Here is a 23844-nt window from a genome sequence, read left to right on the forward strand (position 1 = left end):
GCTTCTAAATGCTCCATTCACGCAGGTGGTAAAACTTGTGAGGCATTCGTATAATTTGTGAGGTAGGCTAGCCTATAATGTTCGTTCAACTTCTGAAGACGACAAGGACAAAAATAGCTTAATGCTTAAACGTCTACTTTTTATCCAAGCTTTAATGCGCAGCCTACACATTTGGCCTTCAAAATCACATGTCTAGGTCGTTTTACAGTAGCCTAAAATACATCTATGAGTGATAGATAAGAGGTAAAGGAATGTGTTAGTGGTGAAATCAGAAAATGCATAATTTTTTAATTTTCAACCCTCGCTGCATTCAAATCGCTATGAATCGAAATGGATTTCCGCGACACAAGACTCATTTTGTTGTGGCACGCCCCATATGGTCCATACTGTAGCATACTGGCGCGCATAGTCAAAGCGGCAAAAGCCGACGTTCCTAACCCTGCTCACAAGAGCCACCTTGTGGTTGTTTGGGTCATTGCAGCTTCACTGGGGAAATATAAATAAAAGAAGTGTGATCCACGCGTGAGGTCACGTGAAGTAGTACCAGAGACTTTCTGAGGAGACACAGAACTCCATAAAAATCCTCCATAGAAATGCATGGGGTTAGTTTGTAACGCCAATATGGCCGTTGTCTACACATATCCCACCCCTTTCTCGGCAAAACGTCGACATGTGAATACATTGAACCAATCATGTTGTGTTGTGAAGACAACGATGAGTGCCCAAAAAGCGTTACTATATGGCCGCCGAGTGGAGGGACTTGCCTAAAAGGACTTTGGTAGTACCCACTGTACTAACAAAATCAAGCCTGACTATGCAAGCCACAGACTATCCAGAGTTAGGACTATAGGGAGAGGTGGGGAAGCACTCTCTAGTGCAATTCCAAATTAGGGTGATGGTTAACACTGTTTATGAACCCAAATTATGGTTATGACTGGGAACCCTGTATGAGCTTTGGGAATGTTTGGGACCAAGCTGGGATAGTAATCCTGATATTCTTGCAGGCCTTCCAGAAAAACTGATCTACAACACAGGTGACAAAATACACCTCAGCTCTAACCAAGGGCCGGCACAACACGTGACATTTCTGAATCAAACAATAAACTCCAGGGGTTTTGCTAGCAGTTGAAAACATTCGGGGCTTCAGCCCACTGAGTCTAAACGGTTCTCAGAAATCCCATTTTGCCTGCTCTTGCTGCTCACTTTTGATAGATTAATCCACCGACTCCAGCCTCGTTTGCACCACATTGATTACATAATATTGACAATAAGCATACATTAAGTTATCATAAGCAGTTGTCATTGCTTTGGCAATGAAAGGATGTAATGACCTGTTGCTATCTTGACATTGAAACCACTTCCGTCCAGTCGCCCTCACCCCAATAGTCATGAAATGCTCATCTTACTCATCCTACCTACTGTCAGCACACAACTGGACCCATACCAATTTGCATACCGGCCGAAAAGGGGGACAGAGGATGCAGTGGCATGCCTTCTCCACTCCCTCCTTCACCACCTCCGGACTCCCCATAACTTTGCCTCAATTCTGTTTGTTGACTTCAGCTCCGCATTCAATACAATCCAGCGGCATCAACTCATTAAGAAACTACAGCACCTGAATGTCACCCCTCTCCTCATCCACTGGATAAAAAACTTTCTCAGCAACAGGCCACAGGCAGTGAAAATTGGGACTACAACATCATCAACCATCATCACCAACACTGGAACCCCCCAAGGTTGTGTACTCAGTCCCTTCCTGTACACACTTTACACAAATGACTGCCAGAGTTCACTACCCAACACCACTTACTACAAATATGCAGATGACTCAGCCATAGTAGGACTACTTACAGACAACAGTTCCATCACAGCTTACCACCAGTCCATCACAGATCTTCCACTGTGGTGCTCTGATAACTACCTCCAACTCAACATTGACAAGACAAAAGAACTGGTCATTCATGCATCAAAATCACCCTCTGGACTCAATCACATCACCATCCATGGCCAACCAGTTGAACAGGTCAGCACTTTCAAATATCTTGGTCTCACCATTGACAATAAGCTTAACTTCAATGAACATGCCACCATCACAGAAACATGCACAACAGAGACTGTATGCCATACGCAAACTCTAGATCACTGTATGTTGCCCCCCCATCTCCTTCTGCTACTCTACAAAAGCATCATCCAACCCCTTCTACTCCATCTCCTTCTACTCTATTGCAAATCTGCCTAGAGCAGGCCGTCACCACAAACTGAGTAACTGTGCAAGAAGAATAACTGTGGGGGAGGCCACCAAGGCACCTATGGCAACTCTGAAGAAGTTAAAAGCTTCAGCAGCTGAGATGGGAGAAACTATGCATACAACAACTTTTGCTCGAGTTCTTCACCAGTCAATGCTCTATGCGTGAGTAGCAAAGCTCTTATTAAATCTCGACTAAGTTCGACCTAAGACATGTAGGAGACCCCTAGGTCAAATGGTCTCCTAGGTCCTTGGTCTGATGAGACCAAAATGTATCTCTTTGGCCATCAGACTAGATGCTATTTTTTGCGGACACCAAACACTGCACATCTTCAAAAACACAGCATCCCATTTGAAGCATGGTGGTGGCAGAACCATGCTGAGGGGATACTTCTCGACACCAGGTCCTGGAAGGCTTGTAAACGTAAAAGTAAAATGAATTCAGCAAATTATATCCTGGAGGACAATCTGATTCAGTCTGCAAGAGAATTACAACTTGGGAGAAGATTTACTTTACAGAAAGACAATGGGCCGAAAACTACTCATGAATGGTTTAAAGACAGCAAGGTGAATGTTCTGGAGAGCCAGAGTCAAAGCCCAGACCTCAATCCTATAGAAAATATGTGGCTGGAGCCGCTGGACTTGAAAATAGCTGTTCACACCCAATCCCATTCCAACCTGACAAAACTTAAGGAGCTTTGCAAAGAAAATGTGAGTAAAATTGCAGCATTCAAATGTGCAAGCGTAACTGAAAGCTATCCACTCAGGCTCCATGCCAAAAATCTATTAAATGCTGACTTGAAAGGGGTGAATATTTATGTAATCGCTTATTTTGCATTATATATTTTTAATGAATTAACATTGCTTTGTAGAAATCAGCTTTCACTTTGACATTAAAAGGGGAAATCCGGTTTCAGAAGACATTTTTGCTTTACAAATTACATTGCTATACATTGCTATAAATTACAAGCTATAAATCATTTTGTTGCTAATGCAAACGACAGTCTAGCTCAAAACTCCTCAGACAACAAACAAAAGTTTGAACTCGTTATTATTAATAAATAGACCATACAGTGGGTACCACTTGGAATTGTCCGGTTTCACGATTCTCACAGGACCTCACGTGTGAATCACGCATCTTTTATTTATATTTCCCCAGTGAAGCTGCAATGACCCAAACAACCACAAGTAATACGTTGTAAGTTGTACATTATAAGTTGTAATACATTATAAGTTGTAATACGCTGTACTGTAGGTTGTGTTTACAGCGAACCATCCATTTAAGTCATTCTGGTCAACTGAACGGATATGACAGCAAATACTGAATGGATCTGGATCTGATAATAGACAGGATTATCTGTGTTTGATAATGTTGCATGTTCATTATAAGACTGAATTCTGAATGACACTTCCACCTGTATAAAGTTTCCTTTCTTCAGACTTCACATGGGGCACATACAAAGTTTATACTCTGCCAAATTTGTGATGCTTCAATTAGTGTATCAAGTAAGTAAATAATCTATTACCAAACCACTTTCCCAAATGCATCTTAAATGTGTTACTTTGGTTTGTCCACTGCACGTTGGATTTTCTTCTTCCTGTGTCTTTCCTTCTGCTCTTCACCTTCTTTTTCCTTCTTCCATCTCTCTTTCTTCTGGTTGTCTGACCGTTTGCTTTTTTTTTTTGGCTGGTGGTATAAACAAACAATCAACAATCAGTGTATTATGTATTAGAAATTCAATTGAATGTTTAAAACATTGAAATGAGCAACTCCATACCCTTAAGAATTGAAATCACCACCTTTGCTGACCAACATTCACACAGCTTTTGAAACAGCATTTATGTGGTTAAGAAAGTGGAATTAAAAAAGTTACAAAAAGACAGCCATGTAAAGAGAGAAACGTATGATGATTTCATACAGAAAACTTTCCTTTCTAGGGTCCATTTATGGTAGTTAACAACATTTGATTGAGAGAAAAATTGCCTTAATTTATGGAGTTGAGCAAGGCATTTTTTGCACTGAATGGGCTTATATTGAAAGCTACTGTAAGCATGTCAAAAAACAAACGCTATTTTATAACATTGACAATGCTCAAAATATAATTACACTTCTGTGGTAGTGTGGTGAAGGTCCCTACAGACAAACCAAAGTATTGTACACTTTGAAAGTGTACAGAGAGGTTATAACAAGACCTGCATCTGAAGGAAGCAAATTGCCTGGATTTGTGTTCTGGTAGCGTCAAATGGGCATGTTCGACTTCTTCCAGTGCTGTGTAGATCTGGCAGAATGTAAGGCATGTTTGTATTGTAAGATTCAGTCAGATCTGCGCAGCGCTGCAAGATCGAACACGCCCGCTGATTTTAGCATTTGTTTGGCACCAAACAAACTCTGGCATTTTGATTAGTGTCCATTGGTGATGCCCCTTGGAAATGGGAGGTGAATGAAGCTTGTCCAGATTCAATCTCAATTGAGATAAGGTCTGGTGCTAATCAGGCCATCAAGACACCAGGTAGCATGCCTTTTAGGTAGCTAGCTTGCTGATTTTAGTCCGAAACTGGCATAGTGCTTATTTAGTAGAATTAAGTTGCTCAATAAGTTAAAGTAACACAGTGAAAGAATACTTTCCCCTTGGCAATGTTCTGTTTTCATGAAAGTCTACCGGACTGCCCTACACATAAGAAAATGACACTTAAGGGTACTTAGTGCATCTAAAAGGGATGTTCCTGTATGGTACACACCACAGAGCAGAATACCAGTCATTCTGGCACGCAGTGGCAATGGCAGAGACACCATTCTCTCCAATAACTCAGTGCACCTAGCCTGGAAGCCAGCCCAATTTACCTGGCCCACGAAATTTGAGGTCCGGAAACTGAGATTGAGATCCATTGAGAAGCCTTTATGCCTGAACCAGAACAGTCTGTGCCAAATCAAATTGTCTGGGTGGACTTTATATGACAATGGACAGATCATGTCATGTCACTCACGTCACCTGAGCATGCTTGAATTGATTTTGTTTTCATTACAAAGGCTGTCACTAGAGAAGCTAGATGTTTAGATTTCGCTATTGCGTCAGTTGTACAACATATTGAGAGCGCAATACCTTTAAAAAACAGAAAACATCGATTAAGGCATTTGTCGAGAAGGATGTTTTGGTTGTTCTCCCTACAGGATTCACACATTTTGTTGCTCTGACTTTCAAGAACGGGCCTTTATTTTGTCCCGAAATTGCACTGTGCCTACATCAGAGGGCCACCTCTTTTGGCCTACCATCAAATGCTTAACCTCTTTAGAAAGCTTGGACCCTGTAGTTTCTTATGAAACAATCAGAATAGCTGTGTGAAGTACTGGCACAGGGTTACAGAGGCTAGAATATTGTTTTTCCTTTCTGCCGGATAACAAGAATCTCTGAATTGACCACATTTCAGCCCTCTAGGTCACTTTATAGGACTTTAGAAACACAACTGAGCCCTAGCACCCGGTCTTGAGAAGCTGTGTGAAAAAGTAGATCAATATAGAATGAAAAATGAGTACTTTAGACCATCATTTGCCAAGGTATGCTCATGCGTTTTGTAAAATGCCCTATGGAAACTCCCCATAGGACTTTTAGTTACCCAAAATGTATACTGACAATAAAAGCCTTACTGTGTGGCAACTTCTAGGTGTAGAAGCATAATCCTAGTCTCAAATGAAAAGGTAACACTCTGAGGTTTCTTGTCAGAGGTTCTGATATAGAATGACTACACAATATATGGAATAATTACACAAAAGTCTCTATCTTTGCATTTTGTTTGTTGGTTCAATGGGTATAAGATGGACTATACATATACACAACTAATATTGGATAACACAACATGAATATTCAATTTCTATGGATTCCTGTGAATATTTCAATACCCAATATGCTGCATCTACTTATTGATAAGGATACACACTGCAGCTAGAATGTAGAAAAGCACCAAAGGCAGAGGAGGGGATTTTTGATTGAATTGAAGCATAGTAAGATTAATCTGACAATGTAAAGCACTATACAGATTTTACACAAAAAAGGTTGTCATCATGTATGGATCCCAAGAGTCCAAGCTTTCAAATGGTGTATGACATTACTATGCTACATAGCAATATGGTGCAATTGAATAGTCGGAGTGCCATTCTCAATTTCACAACGTAACTCATTTGAACCAGACCACCGTCTCAGATAAGCTATCCTCAGTGTCAAACATAATAATGCATGTAGTCTTTAACTTATACACAGGGAAAATGCACTAACTGGCAGAAATTAATAAAGCCATTGCAGCCAAACTATGTTCTAGTATTATAGGCTAATGTACACATTACTGTACACTCCTGGGTGTTCAGTTGTCTTGTGTGTGGAAATAAATAAACTAACAATTTTAGAATTTGCACTGAGATGTTGTCGGGTAGCCATTGAATATTCTGGCATCAGAGATTGCTAACAGATGTTTCAAAATATCTGGGAACATTCCGGAGCTCTAAATGGCAGAGGATAGCTACAGATCAATTCACACAATCATTGAAGTAGGCTGTATTATGGGCCATAATGTATGACTTTGTCAATAAACATAGAAGAGGCGAAGCGCAAGTTCAATAGCAAACAGGACTTTTTCAGCCCATATCAAACCATGTAGGCTAGCCCAATGAACGCCTATGTAAATACACAAAACATTCACATGAAAGCAGGGTGAGTTCTTCGGACTTGCGAGTGCTGTCAAAATCGATCGTATGTGGTTTGCACATATAGTCTAGTGGTGTGGTGGTGAAGTGCAGTCATACTGCGTTCAAGAGCTTAGGGTAGGTCTACGTCCAGTAGTAGCCTATATTTTAATTTAACATGTTTAATGGTAAGAGATCGCACAGGGATGGATAATGAGCATTGTTTAAGATTAAATTACAATGCCAGACACCTTCAGATATGAGAGACCCCTTCAGATTTTTGACTTTGTTGTTTTCATGGGAGCCAGTCCTCATTCTAAGGGAGCTCGGCTCTCTCTGGCTCCCACGTAATTCGAGCACTGGTTTTGACGGTTCATGGCATGCGTAATATAGCCTCATGCCCATATGTGACCCCAGACAGATTTTTCCCCTTTCACGTGAAAGCAGAGGCGTGGAGAACTGCGTATCACGTGTAGAAATGCCAAGTGGGAGAGATAACCAAAGCAGCCCGGAGTTGGAGGATGCACCAGCGTCGCATAATTTGTCTAGTGTGCGCGAACATTTTGGATTTAGAAAACGGTAGATAGAACTGAGACTGTGTGCAAGCATTGTGCAACACGTATTAATTATGCTAGTACAGGCCCGGAGTGGCTAATCGGGAGTTTCGGGAGGATGGGCCTGTCTGAACATCGTGAGCTTAAATGTATTGTGTCTGAAGTTAATTTGCTGCGCCCTCGCAGCACTTTAGCAGCTTAGGCTGTGCGGCTCTCAGCCCCTTACTTGCAGTTTCCCAAATATTAACAAAGTAGCCCTCACAAAAACTGTTTGAAAATCGCAACCAAGTCTATATTAGCAATCATTGCAGGCTATATGAACGGCCCCTCCTCCAGTGGCACGCACGGCACTGACGAACTCTCATGTGCAGGGAAGACGTGCAGTAGGCTAATAATAATTAATTTTACTGTAAGGTAATTACCCTAGATCTCAAAAGCTCTCGAAAAATAAAATATCATTACAATTATGTTGGGTCCTCCTCACATGGAAGCTCTAACGGTCCGTTTCAGTGAGCAAATAGCCCTGTTGAGAGAAACTAGAGGAGCATTTCAAATTCGTCAGAGACAGGAGAGAAAGTGCGCATTTACAGGACATGTCAATGTTATGTGGTAGCCTAGAAGCTATCTTGCATACCGTAGCTCGGGTACGCTACGCTATGTGTAGAAATACAATATTCTGTAATATTTCAGTCAATCTTAGTGTGCTACAAAGGCACAGAAGTTACTGCAGATGGCAACACCACACACAAAATTTTTGCCAAATAAATGAAAAGCAATTTGAAATCATCAATGTCTTCACTCTTGCTGTATCAAAATCTCACCTTTCCTCAGAGATAGTCTTAATGATATGCTTTATGTGTCATTCTTTCAGTTTGTGCATGATATAGTTACATGATATAACTATACTAATACTGTAGCCTAAATGGTGGATAATTAAGCTATACATATTATGCTGAAGTATGGTATTTCTGAAGCGTTAAAGATTAAAATGAAAAATAACAACAAGAACCGTACAGAACCGAAAACCGTGACTTTAAAACCGTGATACGAACCGAACCGTGGGTTTTGTGAACCGTGCCACCCCTAGTGTTATCTGCACGCATTTTCAGCTATCAGCGTGTATGTCAGGGGTCTCAAACACCCGGCCCGCGGGCCAAATCCGGCCTGCGTCCGGCCCAATTCCGGCCCGCGACGTATGTCAAAATAATAATGTAATCCGGCCCTTGAGGGTATTTTTAATTGCGACAAACAACGATACTGATTAAAAAAGACAATAGATCCAAGTACGGTGACATCTCATTTGTACTCTGCTCCACTATGTGCTAGACATCCAGAGCTTGATTCAAACCCAAAATCGCTGCGCAAAGTTTTCAGGAAATACTTGTATTACACGCGAGAAACACAAAGACGTGCATTTGTAATGACACGGAAGCGATGCAGTCCATAGTTTTTCACAAATTGAAGCAGAAATAGGCCTACACCTAATGTTGAAAAACGTTTACGTGTGATGAAGTCTTAGGTAGGCTATGTTATTCACCTATTCTGATTCTGAAGGAGAATATCCTTTTGGAGATTATGATCGATCGTCTATTGACAGTGATAGTCACAGTGCATCTGTGAATGGAGGTGCGTCTTTGCGTGTATACGACGGTGTCCACTAAGCATACCATGTTTATTTTCGACCCTCTGCCCAACATAGCTTGGAGGTTGCAGTGGTAATCGTGATGAAAGTGTCCGTAATGGACGTGGTACAGACAGCAGGGCTAGTAGAAATAGGGCTATAAAGAACTACAAAGTCACCTGCAATATGATGCGAACTTCTGGGTACTAAGATTACCCGCGATAGGAACTGATTTGACCAGAATACTTTATTGTAGGCCTTGTGGTTTAGTAATAGATTACTAAACCATCTTAGGTGTTTTCCTGTTAATTTGTTATGTGGGTAATATGAAAAAAAGGAAAGTAAACCTGCTCAAATATGTTCATCCAGTACTTACTGAAAGGTGCATAATTTGGGGTGCTTGCCATCCAGTGATGGGTACATTTACCCCCTTCATAAACTTTTGTTTATACTCAAAGATTTTTACATTTACAGTAGGACTTTATCTCTGACCACTTTCAAGCCATGGCCTTTTGAAATTTTGATATAAAAATCCAATGGTGGAGGTCCGGTATGAGTGGTGCCGAGTGAGGTCGCACTTTCTTGAGCTCCTCGTCAGAACTGTACATTTTGTATATATTAGCTATATTAAGATGAATCAATATTAACTACAGTATACCATCTCATTCTACAATACTTCTACCTCGGTTACACCACGGTATTTCCACTTTTTTGCGTCAGATACATATACTTTTTCCTCTAACGATGGCTTCATCCCAGCAAAAACGGTCTGCTGCGCTAAGTGCTAAGGCTAGAAATGGCGCCAATGCTAACAACGACCAGGAGATCAGCAGCAGCGACTCATCAAACGCCACTATTCTACAGGCGATTCAGTGTCTTAAGGACGATTTGCTTAAGAAAATGGATGAGAACACTAAGATGCAGTCTTTGGAGCTGAAGCGGGAAATTACCCTGCTGCAAGAGGAGCTAAAAGGTAGCATTGAACAAGTTAGCAGTCGGACCAGGGCACTGGAGGACACTGTGGAGAGTATGCACACAGCGTGCAATAACCACTCCGAAGCCATCTGTAAACTACATGACGAGGTTCAGCAGTTGAAACGGGACATTAAAACACTGACGGATAAAAACGAAGATCTGGAGGCTAGGTCAAGGAGGTGCAATCTCCGCATCACCGGGGTGAAGGAGAAGCGGGAGGCGGGGAAAGCACCGTCGGAGTTCATGGCAGGGCTACGTGACACGCTGGGTCTAGAGAGCTGCCCAACGCTTGACAGGTCTCATCGGACTTTGCGTGAGCGCCCTGGAGATGACCAACCACCTCGAGCTTTTGTGATTAAATGCCACTACTACCAGGAAAAGGAGGCTATCCTACGCAGAGCAGCCAAGGCTAAGGAACTGATGACTCCGGACGGAGATATAATCAGGGTCCACCCGGACTACACACAGACTGTGCTTAAGCAACGAAACGCTTTCAGAGAAGTTAAGGGCATCCTCAGGGGTTGCAGTGGGGTCGAATACAGGCTGAGGTACCCAGCGGTGTTGCAAATTACCACCAAGTCTGACGGCCAGCGGCACAGCTTTTCGGACCCGATCAAGGCGAGGGATTTTGCTTTGGGTATACCTGGTGCTACGCAGCATAGCTGAGGTAAAGTTTGTATCACTTTAGCTGCGGGCGGTCACAGCTAACTGATCTGCAAGTGGTCATAGTCAGGTTCATAAACATCCTGTATCTTTCTTGTCCTATCGCCCGGACGTTGTTAGCCTTTGAGCTGCTGTGTGTATTACGTTAACTCAGTTATTTGCAAATGGCAATGTGTTAATCTACTGTCTGGGCGCGGGATAACTTCCTGCTCTGTTAGCCAGCAGGGCTAGCTGCTAACAGCAATTGACCTAACGTTAACGTTGCACTCATTGATTTATGATTACACCCAGGCAGCGGAACACTGTTCCTAACGTTACTTAACTGAAATGTTGTTTGACTGGTGAATATATTGTGGATTATCTACATCTTGATGTTTAAATCTTAATAAACGAGCTTATGCATAATTAATGATACCATTACAAAAGTTCTGGCGAGGCTCAGTCTCGCTAGGTAAGCTGTTCACTTGGAGTTACGAGTGTTATCGGGGGTGGGCTGCAGTCTCTCAATAGGCCTTTATCACGGCAGCCGAAGTAGGAAGTGAACAGCCCTGCTCCTGTGTGAGCACAGGTGTTTCTAATTAAGTGTCAGATTCAGCCACAGTTACTTCAACCAGAGGCCTCGTTAATGTTTTTAGGAACACCTGTGTTTTGCCTGCTAACAGGAAAGTGAACAGCCCTGCTTCAGCTGCCGTGATAAAGGCCTATTGGAGAGAGACCGGCTGGGTTTGCATCACGTTCTTTTGGGTTATGGGTTTGTCGTTCAGACGGACTCATTTAATAGTTTTATACAGTGTTATGACGTTTCTGATTGTATGTGGTGTATTTTATGTTGTTTTGTTAGTGTTTTTAAGTCAAGTTTTTCTACCCCCCCCTCATTCCTCCCCTCTCCCTCCTCCCTGCAATGGAAGGCTCAACGTGTTGCGCTACTTATCATGAGGAAGTCAAACCGATTGGGCAATGCTGTGACTAACTTTGTAAGCTGGAACGTTAAGGGCCTTAACCACCCTGTGAAGCGAAGTAAGGTTTTTGCCCACTTAAAAAAACTAAGCGCTGATATTGTGTATTTACAGGAGACGCACCTCTGCCAGAAGGACCATGCTAGACTTAAGCAGGATGGTTTCTCTCAAAATTTCCATTCTAAATGTCAGGCTAAATGTAGAGGGGCCGCTATATTGATACGCAGACAGGTGCAGTTTGTTCAGTCTAATATTATTGCTGATCCATGTGGGAGATATGTCGTTGTGCAGGGCCTTTTATACAATATACCAGTGGTGTTGGCATGTGTCTATGCCCCTAATTGGGACGATGCTGATTTTTTTTAAAAATTCTTTGCGGTACTGCCCGAATTAAATTCCCACCGTTTAATCTTGTCAGGGGATTGGAACTGTGTTCTGCATAGCTCTCTTGATCGTTCGGCTGCCCCCTCTAGGTCACTGTCAAACTCTGCCAGAGTTATCAACTCTTTCATAGAGAATTATGGGATCGTGGACCCATGGCGATTTAAAAACCCTACAACTAAACAGTTTTCTTTTTTCTCCTCTGCGCATCAATCTTACTCTAGAATAGATTACTTTCTGCTCGACAAAAATCTACTCTCTATCTTGAAATCCACTGTATATGAGAGTATAGTAATTTCAGACCACAGTCCAGTGGTGTTGCAGCTTTGCTTTCATGACCATGTACCCCCGAACAGAGCTTGGCGGTTTAACCAGCGTTTTCTATCTGACGAAAATTTTATTCACTTTGTCTCGACAAACATTGATGTTTTCTTGAAAACTAACATGCCGTCTGAGACAAGCGTAGGGACCGTATGGGAGGCTATGAAAGCTTACCTGCGAGGCCAAATTATATCATACACCGCCAGTGCCAACAGGGATAGAGCAAAACGCATGACTGAACTAGCAAACTCTATTTGTGATATCGATCAGAGAAATGCAGCCGTGCCATCTGCTGACCTCTATAAGGAGCGTATCACGCTACAGACAGAATTTGATTCTTTAGCATCTGCACACATTCAAGATCTTTATCAGAGGTCGCGTATGACCCATTATGAGCATGGCGAACGGGCCAGTAAGCTACTCTGCCACCAATTGCGGCAATCTGCAGCAGATAGCCTAATAGCTGAAATCACCACATCAAATGGGAACACCACTTCTGACCAGATAGCTATTAACAACCAATTTCAGAAATTTTATGAAGATTTATACTCTTCAGAAACCCCCAATGATTCTCGCACGACTAGTTTCTTTCAGTCTCTCGAACTTCCAACACTGAGCTCAACAGAGGCGTCGTCTTTAGATGGGGACATATCTGAGATTGAAATCAATCAGGCAATCACGTTGATGAAAAGTGGCAAGGCCCCTGGGCCTGACGGCTTCCCTATAGAATTTTATAAAAAATTCTCAAAACAACTCTCACCAATACTATGCAAGGTTTTTGCTGAGGCCTTTCAGCGAGGCTCGTTGCCCCCCACTATGTCTCAGGCGGTAATATCGGTCCTCTTGAAAAATGGTAGGGATGCTACTATATGTGACTCATATAGGCCTGTCAGCTTGGTATGCTGCGACAACAAAATTCTTGCTAAGGTTCTAGCTTTGCGTCTAGAGGTTGTACTCCATAAAATTATTCACCCTGATCAAACAGGTTTTATAAGAGGGAGACAATCTTTTGGAAATCTTCGCCGCCTTTATAACATCATCTATTCAAACTCGGGGCCCACACCGGAGGTTGTTGTTTCACTTGATGCACACAAAGCATTTGACCGTATTGAATTTGATTATCTATTCACTGCGCTTAGTGAATTTGGCTTCAGCCCTGGCTTTGTCTCCTGGATAAAGGTCCTCTACTCCGCACCACAAGCAGCAGTCCGTACTAACGGCATTATCTCTAAATATTTTCCCTTGCAGAGGGGCACGAGACAAGGTTGTCCTTTATCCCCCCTCTTGTTTGATTTAGCCATAGAACCGCTGGCGGTAGCTCTCCGAGAGAGGGGTGATCTTGTAGGTATTGAGCGTGGAGGTATTGTTCACAAACTGTCCCTGTATGCGGACGATATGATTTTGTACTGTTCAGATCCCCTCACTTCTATCCCTGTGGCTCTGGATATAATTAATTCATTTGGCAGGGTGTCTGGCTATAAAATTAATTTAACCAAAAGCTTACTCTTCCCAATTAATACTAGTGCAACCAGGCTCACTCTCACACAACTGCCTTTCAAAGTGGCTACTGACTCTTTTACGTATCTAGGTGTGTGTGTGACGAGAGAGTATGCAGACTTATTTAAAAAGAATTTTAGACCAGCCCTGGAGAGGGCTAAGGATGATCTTAAGCGCTGGGAATCTCTCCCTATATCATTGGCAGGAAGAATTAATTCCATAAAGATGGTTATCATGCCAAGGCTATTATAGTATTTTAACACAATCCCTACTTTTATACCAAAGTCTTTTTTTAAGGAATTAGATAAACATATTAGCACATTTATCTGGAACAAGAAAATCCCACGTATCCGTAGATCATTCCTAGAAAAATCTAAATCAGAAGGGGGTCTTGCATTACCTAATTTTCTGCATTACTACTGGGCTGCCAATATCCATAAAGTCGCATTCTGGATGTCCTCCTTCAGAGATGGAGTTGGGCCTGACTGGTGTGATATGGAACGACAAGCATGTGGGCCAGTAGATCCCGCTGCACTACTCTGCTCTCCAATGCCACTCAGTAGGAAATGGTATTCAAACAATCCGGTCGTCAGCAACTCCCTTCGAATATGGACACAGTTTAGAGTTAATTTTGGCTACAAGCATACCATCTCATTAATCCCTATAGCCCGTAACCCTCATTTCAAACCTGCCCTTCTTGATTCTGCATTTAACCTCTGGTCTCAGAAACGGCTGAAATGCATTGCCGACCTTTTCCATGAAGGGGTATTTGCCTCCTTTGTCTACCTAGTTAGAGAATATGGCATACTAAACACACATTTTTTTAGATACTTGCAAATTCGTGACTTTGCGCGAAAACATTTTCCATCCTTCCCTTCAGCTCCACCAAGTGGCCCTGCACATAACTGCATCTCTCTCAATCCTGTTCTACCAGGGTGTGTCTCCAAACTATATTCTATAATTCAAAGTATTCATGCCCCCCCTCTTAATCATGTTAAGAATGCATGGGAAGCAGAACTACAGTCAGACATCTCAGATGAAACATGGCAGAAAGCAATTGCGAACATACACAAATCTTCAATCTGTGTGAGACATGGCTTACTTCAATTCAAAGTTTTACACCGTTTACATTTCTGCAGAAGCAAACTCGCCAGGATATACCCGGGCACAGACCCCACCTGCCAAAGATGCTTCAACGCCCCTGCCACTTTATCCCATATGTTTTTCTCATGCCAATCAATTGCCCCCTTTTGGTCTTCAATATTTAATACATTGTCCCAGATGTGTGGCCAGGACATGTCACCAAATCCTATGGCCGCCATTTTTGGTGTTGTCCCGGAAGAGTTACACCTCCCAAACAGCCAGTCACAAGCTGTGGCCTTTGCATTGCTTCTTGCCCGCCGGCTCCTCCTTCTTAAGTGGAAGGACAGACTCCCACCATCACATGGCCAGTGGATTAGGGATGTCATGGCACACCTTAAACTAGAGGAACTCAGATGCAGTATTAAAGGCTCTTCTCAGAAATACTACAGGCTATGGCAGCCCTTCTTAGACTACTTCCATAACTCCTTCCCCTCAGTCAGTCTCATGAATTAAAAGCCTTCCTCTCCCCTCCTTCCCATCAACCTATTTTTTTTTGTATTTTTTTATTTTAATTCTGTGTGTGTCTCTCTCTCTCTCTCTCTCCTCTTCCATTCTCATTTCTTCATTATTATTATAATTTTTTTTTTTTTTTTTTTTTTTTGGTGGTTCTCTACATGTCTGTATCGTCACTTTGTCTTATTTCATGTGTGTGTAAGTTTGTGGCATTTCTGATACATTGATTTTGCTGAAATGTATTTTCATTCATGTTTACGCTTTTACTATGTCAATGTATATGCAAATGATTGTGTGAAACTCAATAAAAAAATAATTAAATATAAAAATCCAATGGTGTTGCTTTCTTAACCCTGACGCCTAGTTTGCCAGGTTTAAAAAAGTTATGAGAGGAAAATATTTTTATTTGGTGTAAAACACACACATACCTGTTTTTATGCTTTTTGTTTGTTTTATAATTTGTATTAATATTTATTTTATCATTATTTTATTTATAAGCTAAGGTTGCTAGCACAGGTGTCTAAAACTAGATAAAAACACTTGCACTTTCTGTTTGCAGTTTTGTGTGGTATTTGAAAAAAAGAACATTGCATTTTCAGAAATAGTCTGCCCTCCAATCAGATGACGTTGGCAGAAGTGGCCCCCAGCTCATTTGAGTTTGAGACCCCTGGTGTATGTCAACGCCCCGTAAACATACACGCCACTTATTGTCTCACTTCCGCGTGTATATCAACGGCAAGTATATGGCGCCCTCTAGGGTTAGGGTTAGGTTTAGGTTTATGGTTAGGTTATGGCGTTGATAAACACGGCAAAATGCTATTATGCGTTAATAATGCTAGTGCTATTATGCTAATGCTATTATGCGATAACACGCTAGTGGCCATTGGCGTGTCATACATACGCAGTTCATGATATCAGTCTGCTACAAGAGGTTAAGTTGATGACACGGTCAAGTCAAAAGTCATAAGCAAAGACTAGCTATACAATTATGTATTATGACCATGAATGAACAGAAATCTTAAGTCATCAATCCAGACAGGGCCACTTACCTCAGTGGGTGCCGGTGAGTCAGAGTCTGATGGAGCAGGGAGAGGTGGTGGTGGTGGTTTCTTACTCTTCTTGAGAGGATAGTCATCTACTCCCTCATCTGAGCTGCTGCTGGTGTCCCTTTTCCCACCCTTCTCTTTCTCGCGTTTTTTCTTCTCCTCCTCTTCCTTTTCCCTATCTCGCAATCTCCGTAGCTCCTCTGCTTCCTCCCTTTTCCTACGCTCTTCAAGTTCACGACGACGCTCCTCATCTCGTTTCTTCCACTCACTGATGCGATCCAATTCACTGCCACTGAAAAGGAAAAAAGGAGTCACAACTTTTTTCTATTCATTGTAGTCAATAAAACAGTGGATGGAAGAGTCAGGTAAGTTGAGCCAGTGGGCAAGTTAAATCACCACCTGTATCTTGGAAAGTTATTTTTTTGTGTCAAAGTATTTTCTTGGGCGTAAAGGGTATAATCAGTCTCACATCAAAAGTAAATAATCTCAGTTTACAAAGTTGTATCAGATATATTGGTGACCAGGAACTGTATAAAACCATGTAAGTGAATTAGAAATACCCCTAATTTGGGGTAAGAGTCAGAAGAACTACAGCTCTGGAAAAAATAAAGAGACCACTGCACATTTTTCTGATGTCATCCTACAGTTGCTGAGTGGCATTCGAATGAGTTGATGGTCATATTCAAAATTAAAATACCACTGCAAATATAAATATGACCGCCAACTTATTCAAATGTCACTCAGCAACTGTAGGAAGACATCAAAAATGTGCAGTGATCTCTTATTTTTTTTCCCAGATGGACCACATCCTGAATGTGTGTTCTTTGCATTAGTTTTAGTCCCATGTCATATTCCTTTTGGCTATAAATGGCTAAAAAAATGGCTCAAATTACCCACTCTCCCCTACCCTCACCTGTCACTATCGGAGGAGGAGGAAGAAGAAGCCTTCTCTGGGACAGGTTTCGGTTTCCTTCCAGGTGGTTTTGAAAGTTTTTTTTCTGAATGAGAAAAAAAAAGATACATTGATTGGGATTTAAAAGAAATGCATTATTGGCCCTCAACTGTCCACAAACTGAATAAATACTGTAAAACATCTGACCGTGCAATAAGAGGCTTCTGGTGAAATTAGATAGCTAAATTATATTTCACCTTGCTTTAAAAAGGTGGGCAGCCGTGGCCCACTGGTTAGCACTCTGGACTTGTAACCGGAGGGTTGCTGGTTCGAGCCCTGACCAGTGGGCCACAGCTAAAGTGCCCTTGAGCAAGGCACCTAACCCCTCACTGCTTCCCGAGCGCCGCTGTGGTTGCAGGCAGCTCACTGCACCGGGATTAGTGTGTGCCTCACCTCACTGTGTGCTGTGTTTCACTAATTCACAGATTGGGTTAAATGCAGAGACCAAATTTCCCTCACGGGATCAAAAGAGTATATATATACTTATACTTTTACTTAAAAACAGATTTGTATTCAACCGAGCATATGACTACATGAATGAGCAGGACCTTCTACCAAGAAATTTTAAAAGACCAGTTATTCTTGGAGACTAGACAATTATTGGAATAATTTGGGCGGACTCAACACTTAAGTATGTTGTCGAGTTTGTAAGTCTGACAACTACATTAACAACCACAACACAATCTCAACAGTTCTCACCTTTCTTGGCAGCCTGAACACGTTTGCGATCAGGGGCATCAGAATCAGACTCAGATTTTGAGCCAGTCTGTGACTCAGAGCCAGAGATTGCAGGACGCGGTTTGGAATCATCGGAGTCAGATTTACCTCCTCTCTGCTCAGACTGTGATCCTGAATCGGAATCGGAGCCTGTTGAAGGCTTCTGTCGAACAAAAAATAAGCCATTCCAAAGTTTGTTCATATAATTTATACTAAAACCTTGTAATTTCCAATGACCCATTTATTAAAATGCTGCTTTGTTACATCATTTCTAAAATTTAATTTGTTACCGTCTTCCTTCCTCTTGCTGTGGCTTTTTTCCCAGTTCTGCCAGTTAACTTCTTTTCCGGTGTGAAATCCTAAGGGGCATCCACAGCAACATATCAGCCATGACTAAGGAGTAAATCGTCTCAATACAACTAAAACAATTCTTTTAAAATGGATAGTTCGGGTCCTTAATTATGACTGATTGATTCGGGTTTGATGCCGTTGTAAAATCCAGCACAACCCTTCATGTTGACCGCATTTCGTTCTATATTACTGCGCTACACACAAAAGTTAGAGTTGATGCATCATGATGTTGCTTGGCAACCATTTTGATAGAGGGAACATATTTCTTTGCAATGGAGCTGATGCTACTATATTTGTTGCCAAGACATTGTGTGCAAATAATTGTGGGTAATCCAGGTAAGATGTCAAACTGATATACTGAAATAATGTTAAGGGTTTCAGTTGTTATTGTACCTGGTCGCTACTTTTTCCTGAATCAGAGTCTGATGTTGGGGAGGGCTCAGACTCTGACGTACTCCCGTTGCCCTGCTGTCTGTCTTTCTCACTGGATGAGCCTCGGGCCTTCTTTGCTGAAGATTGCTATAAAACACAAAATAATTCTATATATTGGATTATATAAACAGGAAGTGAGCTCATATCTCCGCAACCATTTCACGTATCATAACCAATCTTAGTAAGTAGACTCATGACCCCATCAGGAGGATGTTCAAAAAATTGGTGACCTTTGTGATAATAAACTTGTACTTGTAACAAAAGGCAATTGAAAATGTAGCGAAGTAAAGAGTAGATTACTGGCTCAAAAATGTGTAAAAATTGAAGTAAAAGTAGAAGTACTTTTGGAATATGGAAAGTTGCCGTTCCAAGAAAAAAATACTTTTTTACTCATGTGCGTACTTGTAGCACGTTACTACCCACCCCTGGTATACTGCATAGTCCTGCGTATCACATACAATAGACTACACCACTGGTCCCAACATTCATTCATTCATTCATTCATGAGCACTGTGCACCAGCTTATTTGCAGCCCTGGCCTGGACATTGCTTGGCTCCGTTAGTTGACATTGACAATGTTGCTATGATCAAAAGTCTTATGCATTGACACATCCGAAAAGCCAAAACACATGTTTTGCAGTTGCAGTGTGCCCGAAAGATTTGGTTTCGCTGAGATATAAACTCACTTCCTTTGGCAGCTTTGCGTCTGATTTCGATTGGCTGTGATGGGTGAACCCTTTCGAATATCAAAAATCCTTTCTGTATTGTGAGGCATGGTCTGAAGATCATGTACATCAGGTTTCGTGAAGATTGGAAAAAAATTGTGACCTGTGAAACTTTAGTTTAGCTTTTGCTAAAATCCAATATGGTGGAAGAACGGCAATCATCAGTGATGCGATGTTCGCGAGCAACTTACACCGGTTCAACTTACACCGCTTTCAGCAAGCACATTTAATAAAAATAAAGAAAATAAGATAGGGAACTTAAGAAGAACAATAAGTGTGCTGCTTTCAGCAAGCACACTTAATAGCACAGTTTACGTTGAGCAGTTGCCATGCTGTCTAGTCTCCGCCCCACCTCTGCCAGGATACCATCAAAGATCAGAGAGACCAGAGAGTCGCATAGACCAGCGTTACGTGGCCTTGGCAGATATCTGCGCTCTGTTATTCAGTCCCCTCATATATACCATTTGTTGTGTTTTGGCAGTCATAGTTTTTGCAGCACTCGAATCGGAATAAGAATAGTAACTAGCATGCTAGCTGTAGAAGCCAGCATAGGCATAACACTAGCTAACCCATCGGCTAAACCGCTGACTACTTAAATTGTTTGGCTTACGAACAGAAACTGAGGAATTGGCAACTTTTCACGATCAGACATTTATGGTCGTTTGTAGTGCTGTCGCGATTAGTCGACTTAGTCGACCTAATCGACCATGAAAATTAGTCGATTAGCCTACTTGTTTTGAACATGCTGATGTCAGGCTCATTTGCAAAATCCTCAACTCCAGACGCCTTTTCAAAGTTGGCTAGACCAGCGTTTCTGAAACTATGGGCCGCGGACGAGCACCGGCCGCAACGTGGATACTGCTGGTCCCGGAGCCGCAGAGTGAAATTATTCCCGGGGCTTCGTCTGATAATTTGCTGCGCAATTGATCAAGGAACCGCGGACCGACAGAAAAAGTAAACAAACGTTTCTGCAATCAGTGTCATCAAACATAGAGGCATACCATTCTTGTTCATTCAATGCATGCGTGTGCGCGAGAGAAACTGAAATCACTCGATAACGTTGGTAGCAAAGCTCCGATTCAACCTATTGAAGCTATTTAATTATGAAAAGACATTTAATAGAACGATGTGGATTTGTGCAACTTCCATAAAAGCACAGACTAATACACTATCTAGCATTGTATTGTATACCGTAAAACTGCAAATAATAGCCTGGGCTTTTATTTTCCCAAATCGCCAAACTGCACTGGCTGGTATTAGAGACAGGCTTCTATATGAGACAGGCCATTAATTCCCTTTACACAGAACTTTTCCTCTGCAAGATGGAAAATATTATCGAATTAATTATTTCAAACACACTGAATGTCTACCTACATGACTAGGCTATCTGATGACAATTACGGATCATCATTCATTTAGTGTTGAGATGTTGTTCATTGAGTGAGATACAGTAAGATCCAAATAGCGGGATAGCCAGAACAGATGAAACACGTTTTAATTAAACGTAATCTACAAAGAGATCGTATCACACTGAGAGCTCATATTTTGTCACTAGCAAATAGCCTATATCAGTCCTTTGTCAAATACAGTTGCATTATCAGCCCTGACCAAAACTGTTCAGGAATTATTTATGCAAAAGTGGAACGTGCTTAATGTTTCATTCTCCCTCCTTTTTGGAACGAATGAAACAGCATGAGAGAGCATGAACCATATTGTTTCTCCCGTTTTGTATTTGCCAAATTTGACAACAGTCTACATTCAAATCATAGCCTGAATTCCATATTTTTGATCAGGGGTGCTGAATAACAAAATAATCATAATGTCCGACGATTTCTCCCCCAGCATATGATTCGAATTTAGAAAGCTAAATACGCCATTTCACCGCCGTGTATGAGTAGGTCTAAGAGTGAGAAGTTTTATAATGGCCTGGGCAGCCACATTCCACTGCAACTATGCGCAGCACTTGCCACTCCGACTCATCAATAAAAACTGTGCGCGCACACAGCAGTACCATAGAAGCGCACTTGACTTTACATCATTAACCTATTTCAGTAGGTTATATAGCCAGAGAATGTCCGTAGACGGGCTCTGATATAGCCTAGTCTAAGGTAAATTCCTTTTCTGACTTCTTTCTCTTTATCGCCATGGCATTTAGAATAAAGAATAACGTTCGCAAACCGTTCTGTTTTGTTGCCAGCATAAAAACAAGCTTACCATCGGCCTATCCGCAAATTTTAAACACAAGGGATGAATTGAACGATGACGAAGTCGGATATATAGGCATAGTTCATATTGGAAAAAAAGTTATACAATTTGGAACTCTAGCTTTTCCCCACCGCAGTCTTTTAATGCCATCTAATCATAACGTGCGCAGTCTGCGCCATTAAGCCCAAATCACACCCAAGATTAGCAACGAGATGAGCAGCAACTTCATGCAACATTCTAAAACCTTGCAACTGTGACCAGACATGTGAATGCTTTGCGGAGGCTTGTAACGACGTGCAACATCTAATTCACACTGCTGTAACCTCCTTTCTGTAACGGTTTTGTGTCATTGCGAATCTTTAAACAGACGATCTGACGGGTTTTAGAAGATTAAATACAACCCGAAACTAAAAAACAGACCAGGCCTCTACTGGAGACCGGCCTTTAACCCAAACCTGTAGCCACACCAGGTGTTCAAAAGAGACAGGTGTCTCTTAGGGACTCGGCGATTATTTGAAGTTTTACGGTAGTCAAATTTGAATAAAGTGGCCAAAAGCTATTGTGGCTTAATTAAATGTCATGTTAATATTCTTTCCATTTGCCTACCAGTGTATGATGCTGGTGCTGATGAGAGAAACATCCCAAAACAATGTCACCCATATAATTGCTGGTGTTTTGAGAAGTATTTATCATGCAACCATGCAAGAGCAATGAATTAATTATATTTTACATTGGTAAAGCAGTCCTCTAATGTGCATGTTTTCACAAACTTTTTGTGAACAATGTTAGCACTTTAAACATCGTCTGCTTTGAAGTGCATGTATAACAATATAGCATAACAATAATAATTGATAATGATAATTTGATGGGGGGTGGGTTCATGTAGGTGCCATGACCGGCCCTCAGGTCAAAGAAGTTTGACAAACATTGAACACTGTCTATGTCCATGGCAACACTGGCATACAAATAAAGTATATCAAAGGTCTGACATTAGACCTGATGGTAGCATTTGATGGTGATTTCTTTTTTTTACACATAATGTTTTTGAACAGTTTACTTAAGTTTTCTCTTCAGTTGAGTTCAAAATAAAATGGACACAACGAAATAACAAACACGTCGTTTAGATTAGTCGACTAATCGAAAAATTAGTCGAAAGATTAGTCGTTAGAAAATTAGTCGTTAGTGGCAGCACTAGTCGTTTGTTGGCTTACTCTATGCACATCAGTCTCTGGGATCACTCGCTGGCTACAACACATCATCAGTAGGGTAAAACTAACCTGTCTCACGACGGTCTAAACTCAGCTCTCGTTCCCTATTAGTCAGTGAACAATCCAACGCTTGCGAGCCTACTAGTGGTGGGAAGGGTTCAATGCCACTATAAGCAACTTTCTTAGTCATTTGCAAGCGACGCGACCCTGCTCAGTGTGGCAGAAGGCTGAACAATTTTGGAAAATAATCTAATTGCGATTTGTTTCTTTACCAATATCAAGCTTTTTATCTTCTGTATTATTAAACAAAGACAAGCAATACATCATTCAATACTGTAGTATGACTAACACAATATTAAATTAAATTAAACAAACTGTTCTTTCCTGGAAGCCAGGCCTATGTTATGACATTAGGTGATAGATAAATGGATATGAATGACATATTTTTATTTAACTACTTCATCACAGTAGTAGGCCATATTTGTAATGTAATAGTTATCATATGGTGACCACCAAATTACATTTCTATTTTATAAAACTAAAAGCGCACTCAGAGAGTGGAGGTCTCCGCCAAGTTTCACTTCACTATCATTGCGAGAAAATAGGCATCCACATGGAAAATACTTTGAGTCGGATCTGCTCCAAAAATGTAAATCCTTAGCCTGTAATACACCTTTCCACCAAGTTTTGTGAAAGTTGTACCGGTAGTTTTTGCTATATTGTTGAC

General features: G+C 41.4%; 1 protein-coding gene across 1 annotated transcript in view; it reads right to left on the reverse strand.

Annotated features, from left to right (window-relative positions):
- The window catches only part of hdgfl2 (HDGF like 2), an 88983-nt gene that overhangs the window by 13898 nt on the left and 51241 nt on the right, over positions 1 to 23844 (reverse strand). The window contains exons 5-10 of the mRNA XM_076277775.1: positions 18941 to 19066; positions 18487 to 18555; positions 18179 to 18359; positions 17441 to 17525; positions 16531 to 16819; positions 3808 to 3932 (exon numbers count right to left, since the gene is read on the reverse strand). Coding sequence (XP_076133890.1) covers positions 3808 to 3932; positions 16531 to 16819; positions 17441 to 17525; positions 18179 to 18359; positions 18487 to 18555; positions 18941 to 19066 — 875 coding nt within the window. The remainder of the gene's footprint in view (positions 1 to 3807; positions 3933 to 16530; positions 16820 to 17440; positions 17526 to 18178; positions 18360 to 18486; positions 18556 to 18940; positions 19067 to 23844) is intronic.

The sequence above is a fragment of the Alosa pseudoharengus genome, unplaced genomic scaffold, assembly GCF_046254945.1.
Source record: "Alosa pseudoharengus isolate Yale_2024_CS ecotype anadromous, Long Island Sound unplaced genomic scaffold, YU_APseudo_1.1 YU_APseudo_1.1_scf_11, whole genome shotgun sequence".
NCBI lineage: Eukaryota > Metazoa > Chordata > Actinopteri > Clupeiformes > Clupeidae > Alosa > Alosa pseudoharengus.